The 16,248-nt window shown below is 39.6% G+C and overlaps 1 protein-coding gene across 1 annotated transcript; it reads left to right on the forward strand.

The window, feature by feature from the left end:
* The first annotated feature begins 6,172 nt into the window (after positions 1–6,172).
* Positions 6,173–16,248, forward strand: dll4 (delta-like 4 (Drosophila)). Its single transcript, XM_058756737.1, has 11 exons — positions 6,173–6,818; positions 6,947–7,207; positions 7,510–7,567; positions 8,226–8,489; positions 10,132–10,192; positions 10,473–10,603; positions 10,829–10,998; positions 11,439–11,658; positions 11,791–12,511; positions 12,987–13,095; positions 13,376–16,248. Exons 1-11 carry the CDS (start codon positions 6,765–6,767, stop codon positions 13,379–13,381), a joined length of 2,055 nt encoding a protein of 684 aa, XP_058612720.1. The 5' UTR covers positions 6,173–6,764; the 3' UTR covers positions 13,382–16,248.

The following is a 16,248-nucleotide window of genomic DNA, read 5'->3' on the forward strand; positions in this document are numbered from 1 at the left end:
TAATTTTACAGTGTTCTCATTTGTTCTCTCTTGTACCAGATGTGCTGATTGAGCATTCTGGGAAAAGCATATCCTACTATAACCTGCATCCTGTAAACATCATACAGGATTGGAAGAAATGTTAAATTCAAGATCATTTGGACTTCCAAGTATGTAGTGCATTTACTTGCATGGAGCTTAACTGCAGCATAGATCTCACTTGTTGACTGATTACTGACCACGTCACGCCCACAGATGGCTAGTAGCCTTGCACCCCATGTAACAGATTACCCAAATTGTTTTCAGACCTTCGGCCAGTAGAACCTTCCACTCCTACCTGGTAACAAAAAAAGTAGACAAAAATCTGTAGGTGTGTCACTCATGAGTCCAGTGTAGCCCTCTGGCTCCATCTTACCCCTCTCTGTCCATTTACCCTCAATCTCATCTTCCAGTTTTGCAGGGTGGGTTAGTGTGGAGACAACTGGGATTATCTTGGGCTACAGACGTTAATCCCATTGTGGCAAAGGCTTTGCAGAAACTGTGCCCCCATGTGTTGCTTTTGGCCATGCTCCCAAGGTGCCATGTACCTAACCACTGGGATTCATTTTACTTCATCACCACCAGCGCCAAAGTTTTGAAGGTAAAATGAGTCACATCACTAGTTGTATCCAGCTTCCGTAATGAAAAAGTACAGAAAGCAGATCAAACACACGGTTTTCACTTTTGTTTCGCAGGCAAAGATGTGGATGATAAGATGTAGCATGTCATTGATTAATAGAGTATGTTTTCTGGGAAGATTAGAGCATGCTTTAATTCAGTCTCGCATCGTGCTCTAAACCCCTTACATGGCTGCAGGTGGTCTCTCTAATCTACGTTCTGTATCTCAACCACATGTCTTCTCTCATAATCGAGTCAGGAAGTGGAACTAGTCTCTTTCTGTCATTAGCACCATACTAGCTGGATGCGTCAAGTTCAGCTGCTGCTCTGGAGGTGAGAGAACACAAATATCAGATTCATTCAACCCCGTTGTTTCCCTATAAATATTGCAGGGTTACAAATATCAGGAGGGGTGACATTTAAATGTACAATATTGTTCAAAAGTTTGGGGTCAGTAAGATTTTTTTTTTAAATACATTAATATTGTTATTCAGTAATGATGCATTAAATTGATTAAAAGTGACAGTAAAGGCATTATTATAACTGTACAAAAGATTTCCATTTCAAATAAATGCTGTTCTTTTGAACTTTCTATTCATCAAAGAATTCTGAAATGCATTATGGCTTCCTAAATAAATAAATAACATTTCTTGAGCACCAAATCAACATATTTTGCCATCACAGAAATAAATTATATTTTAAAATATAAAACAGATATTTTAAATTGTAATAATATTTCACAAAATTGCTTTTTACTGCATTTTTTATCAAATAAATGCAGCCTGGGGCATAAGAGACTTCTTTCAAAAACATTTTTCAAAATCTTGCCAACCCCAATCTTTTAAGCAGCAGTATACACCGGAATTATGAAGACATCGAAGTGGAAGTTTAAATACAAAAAAAAAAAAAAAAACTATTTTATATTATTAAAAACTGTGTAGTTGTTTTTAAAATACATTATTTACTGATTCAAACATCCACTTTTTGCTAAATAAAACAGCCAGTAATGTCGATTACATCTGAGAAATTTGCTTATTCTGCATTTTCGTGTGCAATCTAATATATTTCTGATTATTATGTACTTTTCAGTATGGTTTCTTCCAGAAGGTCATGATACGATGGATTGTGACATCTTAAAATACACTCATGGATCGTGGTTTCAACAGAACAACTGCCAGTAACAGCATTCTTGTGAGGGACGAGAAGAGTGCTGGAACAATACTGTTGTGTCAACATAATGTGGGAGAGAATGGTAGAAAAGTTCCAAAACAGGTTCAGAATGATAGACAAGCTCCTCTCAGTGGGGTGATGGGTGGGTGCTAGTGATTTTAATGTGAAACCTTAAGCATCAAGATGGACGCAGCCTGTCTGATAGATATCAGATCGCTATACTTGAGTGAGGATGTTTATAATGGCAACAAAGCCTTTTGTACTTTTGTTTACCGTCCAATTTTTATCTATATTCATTATGTTTACATTTATAGCCATAGAAATATAAGCATCCATATTCACTGTCCAAAGTTTAAAAAAAAAAAAATTCTGATAGAGGTTGGATTTGGTGTGAAGCCATATATCTAACATGAGCAACTCGGATTAATTAACCTTCCTCAGTGGAATATTTTACAATGAGCGTCATCCTACTTTAGTCATTTGCTGGTGCTTAGCTAAAACAAATAGAGCTCTGAACTATAATCAGTGAAACAGGTGGCTTATATTGCTGATATACAGCCTCTTAGCGCAGCACTACCAATGGACTGGATATTGATTGGCTGAGACAGATTGTGGCTCAGAGATCAAATGTAGCATCGCAGAGTGTGAAACTGCCATGTTTTTAATGGGGGTGTAATCCAAGTGGACCAGGGCCATCTGCCTCCACTTCCAGTGCTGGCAATAAAAAAAGTGTTGATAAGTCAGTCCGGCAAAAGAAGCAGGTTTATTTTATTTTATAGGTTCTGGATTTACAGTAACAATGCTGAGCACTTCTGCATGTGGCGATACAAAGCAGATGTAGCTGACATACATAAACCATATAATAAAGAAACCTTATTTATTTGTTTATTTAAATTTGTGCTCATATCTAAAGTAGTATGCTGATAGAAAAAGAAAAAAAATTCTTCTTGTTCTGTCTGACCTGATTTTGGTGATCTGACAATATCACAAAAGATCTGCAAGGATAATATATATTAAAAAACATAAGAATTTGTACATCTACATCCAATTAAAATGATTATCCTTCCAAAATTTAGCTCGCTTTTTAGAAATGAATGAGAACAGGCAGATCATTAGATCTCTATGCACAGTCAAAACAAGAAGACATATATTGTATATAGACCAGACAACTGTGGAGTGGAGGGAAGTGGTGTAGACACAGGAGGAAAAATGCTCTGTGATCCACTGTTCTGCTCACCGCAGGGCGATTTGAGGACTGCAGAAAGTCCTCTTGGGACTTTAGTTCGTTCAAATCCAGAGTTACAGTTTCTGAATCGTATAATTGAATGAACAAGTTGAAAAGTTCAGTTTTGTGGTGTTATCAGACGGTCATCTATAATGTGTACGAAGTTTCATTATTTTTACTAACAGCAGCATTTATTTATTTTCTTAGTTCTATATATCTTTTTTATATATATTTTAATCACTTCTTATCTGTTTTTTTTTTTATAGATTATTGGACATTTTTATAGATATTTAATCTATTCAAAGACAATCGTTTCACAGCAACCATTAAAACAACTTGTTATTCACAGCTTGTTCTGTCTTTTATCTCCCCTTCTAATGTGAAAAGAGACAAGGAATGGTAATTTTCCACATTTAGCACAATGCACTATCATCAGCAGTGTGAATGCATGAAACACATCTATAAATGCTCAGTTGTTGCTTGCACCATGACATTTATTATGTCTGTTTAATTTGAGACATATGGCCTCAGAGGAGATAAGACGGGCAATATTTTCCACAGCTATCAAACCAGAAACCTGCTTTCTACACAACCTCCTGGGTGCAAATAATACGATACCATCAGACAATAAACCCGGTTTAATGATTTGAGGAAAACAGGCTGATTTGAAGCATGCTGAGAGTGGTATTGCTATTTAACTAGTTGCAAAACAAATGATATTATATGCCATGTGGCGTTGTGGACTAATGCACTGCTTTGTCCACTGAAACTCAGTGATTGCTCACGTAAGCCAAAACAAACATGTCTCTGCTATGGTTAATTTGTTATAAATGGTGCTTTTAAAAATTAATTCAGTTCATAAACAAAACAAGTATTGATGCAAAGGGTATGTCTCTCCATCGCTCTCACTCTCTACATGCATTTTCTTTCATTTTGTTGTTTAACTTGTTCTAGCCATCATCTGCATGGCAGGTGTGTAAATATGACTCACAAAACCTATTCAATACATCATCAGAAAAAAAAAAAAAAGATAAATATGCTGTTTCAGCAAATGTTCAAAAGCAGACCAGAATGGAGAAAAAGATATTTGAAACCGATAATAACGAATCAACAAACACCGTTTCACATATCGGGGTCTGTGTCAACATCCACTAGAATTTCCATTTAAAAAGACCCTTGATAAATGTTTCATAAAAACACTAACCGATAAAACATGGGAAGTGAGCCATATTTATTATTATGGCTACCCTTCTTACTATAACTATCAACTGCCCTATTGACAAAAAGTAAAAACAGGCTAATATAAACAGAATCACATTTGTGTATAACAGTTTATCAACATAAGGGTTTAGATCAAAGTTTACAGTTTTTGTGAGGCATCTACAATTATGTCACAAAAAATTATATTTTAAACAACAGAGGATGGAAGAGATGGGAGTCTACAGTATTGCAGCTGAGCTGATTTATATGATTTATGATTTATACTCCCTCAGCTTCAGACCTAAATAGGATCAATGAACTACATCTGGCTGTACGGCCAGTGTGTGATTCAAATATAGGCAATATTGAAATATATCGAGCTTGTAAAGTTTTGAACTACATCTTATTTTATAAGCTTTATTCCTAATACGTGATTGATAATGGGATATTCAAGCTGTCAGTTCGGCTTACTACTAAATTTGGCAAGATCGCCAGAGAAACTATAATGCCTTGTCGAAAGAGCTCAAATGTCACCGCTAACCACAAAGCAATTAAACCCTCTTTCATGCACTTTCGCCACCTGTGCATGTATCAGGCGTTTCCTTCAAACAGCCTACTCATGTTGGCTCGTTCAGAGCGTACTGGCAAATGAAAACAGGGCTTGCTATTATTATTGAAAATTTCGCATTATTGTAATGCAATTAATGCACTGCTTGGATGCACCGAATCCCTCTCTATTCACACTAACGATGCCAGCTAGAATCCAAAATGAACAGGTTCAGTCAGTCGATCAGCGCGCGCGCTCAATCTAACACCAGATGGTAAATAGAAAATCCTCAAGCGACATGACAGTCCAATAGCACAACCAATCAAAAATCAAAACGCCTGTGGACATTGGCAAAATATCGAAACCAAACTGGAAATGCTTTCAATTTAAACTTGCATTGTTCTTTCCTTTCAGAAATATAGGCTTATGCTATCCGATGTAATGCTTTATCAAAGAGCATGTCTGCAAGTAATCAATTTATTAGCCCATCAGGTTCAGTATATCCAGAGGTTGTTTTAATATATTTACTAATCTTTTATTGAGCTCATACATTGCATGATTGATTTTGAGCTAAATTAATCACCTTTTTTTTCTCTCGAAATAAAGATAATTAAATAACACCGGCTTACACCTAAATGACTCAATTATCCTCATCCAAAATGGCTGATTCATAAACCATCGTGACACTTTAGGGAAAAGGGTAAAATTAAACCAGAATACAACTGGAGTAATTTACATGATCATTCTTGTTAACTGCAAAAGAAGACGACGAAGAGTTTTTTGGTGGTTATGGCTAAAACCCTAATTATCATACAGCTGAATTGTTATCTCACCCCATCGCAGCCAGAGGCCCGTATGAAAGCACATGAAAGCCCTCGAAACGCGCTTCTAACGAGGGGCACGCGACTCAACAATAATGGCATGCTGCATTTAGGCTGAAAGGACAACGCGTGCAGCACATGTATCAAATTAAATGAGGAAATATTATTCATTATCATATTTTTAATTAGGCATGATTTGGAGTGAGCTTTTGATTCTTTTGATAAAAATACAAAAATAAAATACTTTGTATAAAACTGTGAAAATGAAAATAAATGCTTAGAGATGTATTTAAAATAGATCTTCAAATTCAAATAGTACCTACTATAGTGATTACTATAGCGCTTAGGTAGAAACATGAAGAGGCTCTACGCCGGAACATCAGGTAAGGTGTATGACCCTACACTGACCGCGCACGCGTTCAGTGATGTAATATAATTACCCGCGCAATTGACTGGAACGGGGACAAACGAGAAGTAACAGGCTGTGTGTGCGAAGTTTCCTCCGTTTTCGGATGAGAGAAAATTGCACGGTGTGAAACGATCAGCGTTTAACCGTGCATGCTTTAAATATGCCAACAGATGCTGGGCTTGTTAATAATCACTCGCGCTCAATTGGTCATCATCCGCGTAGTGGTGGGTATTAAATGTGGATATCATTGTTGTCGAGAGAGGGGGGCTGACTGAGTATATAAAGTGGGCGGCGTTTAGTGATAGACAGTTTATATAATGAGCAGCGCGGACACAAAGCCAGTATAAATACTGCGGGACGCAAGAAACAAGTCTTCATTCACGAATTACACGAGAAGCGCGAGGATACCCAACAACGCGCTGCTGACGCACAAAGTTTAGAACCAAAACAAGACATTACCATTGACACTAAACACATCGGTGTGCTCACTGTGGAATACTAAACATGTTCCGTGGATATCTTGAGACGAAGAGGAATAAGACTGGATGCTGATTTCCCAGTTTCACCTTCACCTTTTGGATAACCTGGAAATTTGACGTGCTCCTGCACACTGAAGTGCCGTGCAGGGTGGACGCGCAGCGGGATATACCTTTTTACTCTTCGGCGTTTGTTTTCATTGCACCCTTTTGCATTGGAATAGGCTCTTTCGGGGAATATAATCGTGGGTGACGCGGCTGCCCAGGAGAATCGAAAAGCATGGCAGCTTGGCTCACCTTTCTCATCGCAATTTTCACGACCGTTTTGACGCAGGTAAACATCCCAGGTCCTGTGGAGAGTCAGCAGGACCCCGCTCCTCTCAATTGTTTCTCGAGCGCACTTTTGTAGGTAAGCCAGTGTTTGCAGTGCAATGTTGTAACGCGTGTAATTTTTCCCTTCAGATATTTGGATCTGGTGTTTTCGAACTCGACCTTCACGAATTCAGAAATTTCAAAGGCTTGCTCGCAAATGGCAATGCATGCAAGCCTGAATGCAGGACTTTCTTCCGAGTTTGCCTAAAAAACTACCAGGTGGTCGTGTCTCCAGGTGACTGTATCTTTGGAAGTGCCATAACGCCAGTGCTGGGGACAAACTCGTTCAGTATCATGGGAGGTGGCTCTTTCAGCACACCGATTCGACTGCCGTTCAACTTTGGCTGGCCGGTGAGCTCAAATGCAACTCCTTTTGATCTGAAACATGTTTGCGTTTTATTACAGCGTTGGGGTAGCAACAGTTTGTAATGCAGCCAGGTTCAACATGTGCAGAGTAACAGTTTTGATGCATTCCACATTATTCAATATTTTGATCACTTTAATTGCCGTTATTAATTTATTTCTGCTTCCTAAAAGATTTCATAATGCTGTTATTTTTTATTTATCCTTTCATCCTTTCATGTTTTAATAATGTATGTAATCTTGTGTTTTAGATATAAAAGGCGAAAATCTAAATCTCTCTTTCCTCCTAGGGATCATTTTCATTGATTATTGAGGCCTGGCACTCACCTTACGCGGATCTACCTGTAGGTAAGATTCGATTTTGTCCACTAGAGGGCGACACTTCGATATTGTACATATACAGAATTTCAAGCTTCTCTTTTCATTAGAATGTTTTATATAGCCTACCTTTTTTTTCTTTTTTCTTTTTTGTCTACAACGCTTTATTAAACCTTGGCAAGCTGTATCCATCTCCTAAGAAACATGTTCATTGAAAAGATGTAAATTTGTAATGCATTTTCCTATTGCTTCAAACACCTTTGCATTCTCATGCTCGAACACAATTGAACTTCCTTTGGTTTATTTTTGGCGTGGGAAAGCGCAGTGGGCTTTGGTGAGAATACACAGCGCTTGCCAAAACCATCCGACTGCATTTTCCTGTATTTTACACCTTTGTCTGTCCCGCCCTTTAGAATGGGATAATACCATGGGAATATTTTGCTTAACTCAAAGGAAGAGGAAATTTAAACATAAGTTTTACTCCAAATGTGTCAACTTCCCAGAACTTGAAGTTGGGCTAAATTTTTTCCTTTGAAGACACTTTCAAAAAAGAAAAAGGAAAACTATCACACCACACTCTAACCTACTTATTTCATATAAGCTTTTTAACCTGAGAAAAAGAAAAAACAAGAAATCAAATAATAATTCAGCAATGGCCTAATCACAATCTTCTCCTCTTTTTCTACAGACACATACAACCCCGACTTGCAGATAAGCTTTTTTGCCATCCAAAGAAAGTTGGAAGTAGGGGCTGAATGGTCTCAGGATGTTCAAAGCGGGAAGCAGACAGAGCTAAGGTATTCTTACCGGTTCATCTGCAGTGACAATTACTACGGCGACAGTTGTTCCAAAAAATGCACGCCCAGGGACGACCGTTTTGGCCACTACACCTGCAACCCAGATGGGCAGTTATCCTGTCTCCCTGGCTGGAAGGGGGAGTACTGCGAAGAACGTAAGCAATCAGAGATCACAATCCACTGGACTCTTGTTTTGAAAAGTGAGGTTTTGCTTAGGTGTGAGCTCTGTGTCTTGCTCGTCCCACTAATTTACAGTCGAACAAAAGTATTAGAACATGTATTGAGTGCCTCTGGGATCAACCTTTTAAAAGGAATTTGCATAGGAAATTTTGGAAATGGAACAACCAGAATCATGTTTTGTGGCCCCTAGCACAAATAAACTTGCTTTTATTTTTTACATTTAGTGTGAATAAGTGTTTAAATTAATATTTAATATATAATATCGAATAATTAACATGCCAGTGTTTTGTCAGTGTTTCGTCCAATGATGATCCTCAAGTAGCGTGCTGTTGCTACGGTTACCTCGCTCTTCAGGCCATACTGTTCGCGCCTTTAAATTAACTTATAATTTTTTTTTTAATGGTCAATCAAACACGAGTTTGAAACGAAATCATTCTATTTGTATATAAGTAAAAGATAAATGTACCTTTAAGGTCCTTTAAGATTGGGGTTTGACTTCTTTTGATCGTAATGAGCAGGAGAAAATACAAACAGCGTTCTGAGATGGATATGGGTTTAATGGAAAGCGTATGTTTGCCGACTGTATACATTTGAGTCTTGTGTGTTTTGCTTTCGGCTTTTTCTTTGTACTGCTGTAGTTTCTCTGAGAATTCACGGTGTTGATCAGGGCGCTTGACACAGTTTGTGTATACTCTAAGCGCGCGTGCTTGGTAATTTAATCCTGCACGAGCGTCATGGCAAGCACGCGCCGAGTTAATCGCGCCATTATTATCCGCCACGCGCCACGAAATTGTAGTCCCCATTGTTGCGCTCCAGCGTAGCAGCTGCAAATATGGTTCGCACAGACTACAAACAACAATAGGGGCAGCTGTCCGTTATTGGGATAGAGCATCTGCTGCGGTCTAACCAGCAGTTCAGCGCCGGTCGGTACCCGCTCAAAATCAATGTCATAGACAGCTCAACACAAGCAACAGTAAATTACCCGCACCCAAAGCAGTGACCTCGCCAGACAGGTTCTGTACAACTGATTGCAGCAAGACAGATTTATTTGGTTAAGAGCCATTATAATGAACAAGTAAGCCTACTAAACTTGAGTTTATACAAGAGCAGCTGATATTAAATTAAAGCCACAATGCAATTATGGATGCTCCTGTTGGAAAATGGAGTCGGATCTTGGAAATAGATGTCTAAGTTTCTGCCATTTCTGTTTTTCGTTCAGCTTCAACAAAGCTTAATGCAAAAAATGAGTCAGTCACACTTATTAATTTATTACATTTTCAATAAGTATGCACCTTTACATTTAAAGGTGAAGTTGGATTTTTTATTTTTTTGTGCAAAAAGAAAAGTTACCTGAGAACTGTCTTTTGTTGGACAAACAGGTAGTTCTGCCTAAGACAACATTTTTATTTCAGACCGAATGCCATGTTTTGGTACACTATTTAAAGAATCAATCTGAAAGGCTTACTTTTATCAATGCATATTAAGTGGGTAGAGGACAAATTATTTAACATGGGGGAAATTACATGCATCACCTTTAAGTCAAAATAACTTTGAACTTTTCGTAACTATTGTAAACCCATGAACCTTTAATAATAAGAGCTTTTTCTTTTAATGCAGCGATTTGTCTGGAGGGATGCAGTGAGGCGAATGGCAATTGCTCCAAACCTGGAGAGTGTGTGTAAGTATACATGGCCTGTGTATGAAGTGTGGAATATTCCTTTTAATTTTTGTCTTTGCACACATGCATAGTCTATATAGTATTTGCTCTGTTGTAATTTTCTGACCTACATTCAGGATAAGCCTTAAAATGCAACATTGTTATTCAGCTTTTGTCATTAAATGAGTTTTGGCAGCTATAGTTTGATGGAAAAATGTCCTATGTGAGTATCTAGTTTAGTGGGGTTTTAAAAACCATATTTAAAGTTTTTTTTTTTTTTTGGCATATTTGTGTATTGCAGGTGCAGAGAAGGATGGCAGGGTAAACTTTGCACAGAGTGCAGGAAATATCCAGCCTGTAAACACGGCACCTGTCAGCAACCATGGCAGTGCAACTGTAAAGAGGGCTGGGGTGGACTGTTCTGTGATCAAGGTAAGACTAAACCCTAAACAGTTACAGTAGCTGTCTGAATGTCTCACTCTTCATTGACCTCAGTGTCATGGTAATAATAGAGCTTACAGCACTTTAGCTCATTGCTAGTTTAAGACTGAACAAGTAGATCTGTGACTGAAACGTGGAAAAACTTAAGGTGATTCACACTGATGCTGAAAAATATGACCCTTTCTAGTACTGACATTATTATTTCTTTCAAAACAGATTTGAATTTTTGCACACATCACAAGCCATGTGTGAACGGAGCCACATGTATGAATACAGGTCAGGGCAGTTACACCTGCACCTGTCGGCCTGGTTACACCGGGGTCAACTGCGAGCTTGAGGTGCGCGAATGTGACAGCAGCCCATGCAAGAATGGAGGTCTTTGCTCGGTGAGTCATTATTTCATTGAAAAGCCCCAAACCTTCATGTTTTTATAGTCATTCTGACTCAATCTGAGGATATGAATTTGATTAAAACCACATGCGTTTAATGAGCTTAGTGTTTTTGAACTGTAATGTGAATTTGGACTGAAATAAACACAAATAAATTAATCCTCTTCACAATAGACATTAATGATACTAAAATGACTAAAATATGACAGATAATCTTTGATATTAAATGACTTTACCATTTTATCGTCTGTCCATGTCAGAATATTCATTGTTAGTGTTTGGAAAAACCTCAGGCTTAATCACTAGCCATGTTATGGCCTTATTAATGGATCCAAGCATCCTTTGAAAAGCCTTTTTCTCAACATCTAGAATTACTGGACAAACATAAAACAATGCAAATGGGTCCATAAACATCTGCTTCCTCTCTCACCCTATAGGATCTTGACAAAGGTTACATCTGCACCTGTCTGCCTGGCTTTGAGGGAACTCACTGTGAACACAGTCTGCTCACCTGCGCAGACTCCCCGTGCTTTCACGGCGGCAGATGCCACGAGAAAGACAACGGGCGCAGTTACGCATGTGACTGTCCCAGAGGCTACACTGGTCTGAACTGCGAGAGACGAGTGGACAAATGCACGACTCTGCCGTGTGCCAATGGTACGAGAATGCATCTTTTCTGCCTCTAACTTTTCCATTTAGAAATAATGCGGATGCAGAGATCCAGATGTGTGTGTGCGCAAGCATATCTATGTAAAATTGGTCACTGACACCTGTCCCACTGATCCACAGATGGCTTGTGTGTGGTCCTGGGGGGCGTTCGCATGTGCAGCTGTCGAGCGGGTTTTACTGGCCAGCGCTGCGAGATCAACATCAACGACTGTGCAAACAACCCCTGCGCTAATGGCGGCACGTGCTACGACCGCATCAACGACTACGTCTGCTCCTGCGCCCCGGGATACGAAGGCCGCAATTGTGACCGGCCTTCCAACGCCTGTTCCTCCAGACCCTGTCTCAACGGCGGCTCCTGCGCGGGTATCCCAGGGAGCCCGCCCGCCTGCTTCTGCCCCAGCGGCTTCACCGGACCCCACTGTGAATACTACTCTGTCACCGCTCCCGTGACCACAGAGAAAACCGAAGATCGCTTCCAGTGGGCTGCGGTTTCTCTAGCCGTGGGTTTGGTGGCTCTCGTGGTTCTGCTCTGCATGGTGGTTATTGCCCTGCGCCACATTCACAGGCAGGCATCTGGAGAAAGGACTCGAGGTGAGGCAATGAACAACATGTCGGAATCGCAAAGAGACAACTTGATCCCCACTTCTCAGTTGAAGAACACTAATAAGCAGGTCAGCCTGGAGGTGGACTGCACACCTGACAAATCAAATTACATACACAAGAACTGCCACTTGGACTACAATTCATCGAAAGAGTTCAAGGACATCGTATCCCAAGAGGACAAAAGTCATAAATACGAAAAGTGTTTAGAAGAGAAAATACCATTGAGTAGAATGTACAGGTAAGAAATGGATTTCATGTCACTTTGATAAATAGAGGTGTTTGGATAAATTGAATTTGCTTTATTATGCTGAGGTCATGCTCCATTAGAGTGCCGCCCAGTATATTACCTTTGCACTTAGTGCTCGCCTGATGACCGTAATACAAACATCAATACTGACTAAAAGAAGTTATCCGCAACCGCAACACACATTTACACACTCGAACGTGGATTTTACTCACAGGCCCTAAGGCATTGACAGCAAGAAGCATTTTTACCCCATTAAAAGATTTTTATTGATTTGGACCGCACAACAAAAGCGCCTTTTCCTCTTACAGGGGTTTTCTTACATCAGCCTCTGTAAACAAAGCAAAAGAACAAAACGCTATAAAGCGAAAACATGAGCTGAACACATTCACCCCCATCACAGCACAATAAATAGCTGCCCCATGTGCTTTTACTTTGTGTTAACATGAAGCGTGATTTGTGTGTGCAGGGAAAAGCCAGAGTGTAGGATATCAACGATATGTTCCCCAAGGGACTCCGTGTACCAGTCTGTGTTTGTAATAGCAGAGGAGAGGAGTGAATGTGTCATAGCAACTGAGGTAAGGAGGATCATTTCATTTCTTAATATGTCTCCATGTTTCAAGCAGGGATCTGCTCACAATTTTATCATTCTGTCAGTGTCTACTAATCTAGGCTACTGAACAGAGGCTTGTTAATAGAGAGAAAAGTGATAAATCTGCCTTTTAGGCCACTAAATATTCTACTGTATGCATTTCAAGTTGTAATGAACCTATACTATTCTTACTGTACATATTGAGAAGAATGCATCAATTCCAAAGCATAATCTAAGCCTCTGTTTTGTTTTGACAATTTCCACAGGTATAAATTACAGGCTGATGTCTATGAAGAGAGGAGAAAAAAACACAATCAAAGCAGAATCTTTTTCTGGATTGTTTACAAAAATACTTAGAGACTGGAGATTTATATTGACGTCCACTGCTGCACTGAGAAACTTGAGAAACTGGAGAGAGCAGAGTCCTGCTCATCGAATGCAATAGTTTAGTTTTATGTTGAAGAAGTGTTTGTGTACAAACGTGTACAGTCCTGGATGATTTCTGAACTCTTCTGCTACGGTATGTTTTTCCCCCGTGGGCTGAAAGGAAAAGGGACTTCTTTGAGGAAAAAAAAAAAAAGATCCTTTTGCGGTAATCATGGACACGTCGTCCGCCAAGTAATCAATAGAAGGTGCCAGGGACTTCCAAACCTTCAACCAGCATTGCCAGCTATGCAAGACCGAGGAGGGGAGCACCAATCAGAGAGCTTACCCAAACAAATCAACGATGAGCGCTATGAATGTCTGAGAAGAAAAAAAACTGCTAACATCAATCATTTAAAAAGACTTTTTGCTCTCCTCTCTACAATAAGATTGTAAGCAGCTGAAAATTCACAAAAAAGCCTTAAAAGAATTAAGTAGAGTGCTATGTTTGTGCCCAGGGTCTTCTTGGATTGTTTTTGAGAATTTAATCAACATGGAAAGAAAAAAAGAAGAAAAGAAAAATAACTTGCAGAACCGTAATACGCAGAACTGTGCCAGCAAGATCCAAGAGGAAGTTAAGTTAACTTCTTTTATGCAACACGGCCCATGAGTACAAGACAAGAAATGGACAGAAACAGAAAAACAAAGCGACTGCTCACCACTGACTGCCTATAATTAGTTTTGAGAATACAGAACCAATAATGTAATTTTTTTAAAAAGTGATTATTTCCAGAGTTAATTTAATAATGACACACTGCTCTTTATATGTTTTATACTATTATTTTGTATATAATGCATATTTATAAGAAACCAAACATCTGAAGAATAAAAAAAGTTAATTCCTTCAAGCTATTTTGTTTTCTTGATAATTTCACATTTGTGTGTGTATTATATATAAACAACAAATCTACAATTTGCTTACCAATGTGCAGTATTTTTTTACATCTCCATGAACTATTTTCTCTCAATCCTGAAAAAAAAAAAAACTCACAACCCCCTCCTTCCCCTTCCCCAGTTGTAAATTGGCTTGAAATTTAAATCCGTTGCCTCGGATACAGGCCCCTTGAGCTGGAAATTCTGAAACAAAGACAGGCGAAGAGCGCAAACGACAGAGGAGCGGCCCCTCCTCAGAAAACCGAAACAGATGCCCCAGGGTGCAACCTTGCCCTGCCATAAAAACAGCGGCATATGCCGCCCCTCTCACCAGGCTCATCATGGCGCTGCTCTGCAGAGCACCCGTAAAGAAAACACACATGCTTATCTACAGACGCAAACGAGTTCCAGCTCCGAGGGCCTCAGCCTCGCCTTCGGGGCCAAAGGAGACATCTCGATCCACAACAAAAGAATTGACTGGAGCTGTGCACGTGGCCTTGGCGCCCACAGATGGGTTTCAGCGGCATTATGCACTCCAAACATTTTATTTAAAAAAAGAATTCAATAAATCAAAGACCCTATCGGCCTGCCAGAGCAGAACAGCCAGTACTGAATCACCTAAAGGGTGCAAAGGTCAGCTAAGGCTTGATCGGCAATTTAAGTAGTTGATATGCATCATAAAAAATAAGGCAATTTGGACTTTTATTTGATGTTCAGCTCTGAGATTCATCCTTCCCATCACCCTGGCCAAAGTCAATATTATGAGACCCCATGCAAGGCAGCAGAGGGCCATGCAGGAGATGCGTTTTTGAGTTTAACTAAGTACTAAACCAGAAATGGTTTTCCAGGTCAAGCTCGGGTTTCTTTCCATTCCAAAGAGCAACATAATCAACAACCGACAACAAATCTGTGCCACGCAAACACACACATCCTGTTCATCCGTGTCATCTAAGCATCCTTGTCTTTGCGTCTGTGCTTGGGTCAAAAGGACGCTTAAGAAGAATAAACACATTTCGAAAAGGTTTGGAGAGAATTTCCGTCAGCAGCCGGAGCGTTAAACACTTGTTATCGCAGCAATTAGTTATACGCTAAAGCTTTCGCAATGCAACCTGTTACCCGAACCCCTCCCGCCGCAACTGCAAGTGTGTATGTGTGTGTGTGCGCTCTGCTCTCTGGCCTCTGGGTCTAAATCGCATGGCCAGGCATTCTCATTGTGTTATAATCACTGCATCCTGTTTGTGACCCCGTGACATCATTTCCTGCTTCCTGTCTGATTAAAAAATGCAGAACATGCCGGCACTGGCCAAACGCTTTTCTCACGCATCTCTTTCTTTCTTCGTTCTCTGTATTTGTACGGATCCCGAAAAGTTTCAGGAAACGAGCTCATAACAAACAAAAGGGGAGGGGGGCATCAAATCAAGACTATTGATTTCATTTCAAGAGTATTTTGAAATCTGGGCTGTGGAATGTGAAAACATCCTTGATAGGAGGATGCTAAACATTCATTAGATTCTGACACGGTCGGCCGTGTGCAGTCAAAAGAGTAAAATGGGTAAACAACACAAATGAACTTTTTCTGAACCTGAAATTGCACATTAATCCCATCCTAAAACAGCGTTCAAATGCAATACTAAAATGTACGATTTAAAGCACATGATGTCCAAAACACAGCTATCATGAGCCAGAAATCCAGCAAACCCAGAGGCCCTCCATCTGAAATTTCCCTTCACTAACACTAGATGTCACTAAAATGCCCATGAGGTTAGTACAGCAACACAAGCTGCAAGTTTCATTATTTAACAACAACAACAACAACAACATTCTGTTGTCCGTTGCTTTTCAC

The sequence above is a fragment of the Onychostoma macrolepis genome, chromosome 20 (assembly GCF_012432095.1).
Source record: "Onychostoma macrolepis isolate SWU-2019 chromosome 20, ASM1243209v1, whole genome shotgun sequence".
In the NCBI taxonomy this organism is placed as follows: Eukaryota; Metazoa; Chordata; class Actinopteri; order Cypriniformes; family Cyprinidae; genus Onychostoma; species Onychostoma macrolepis.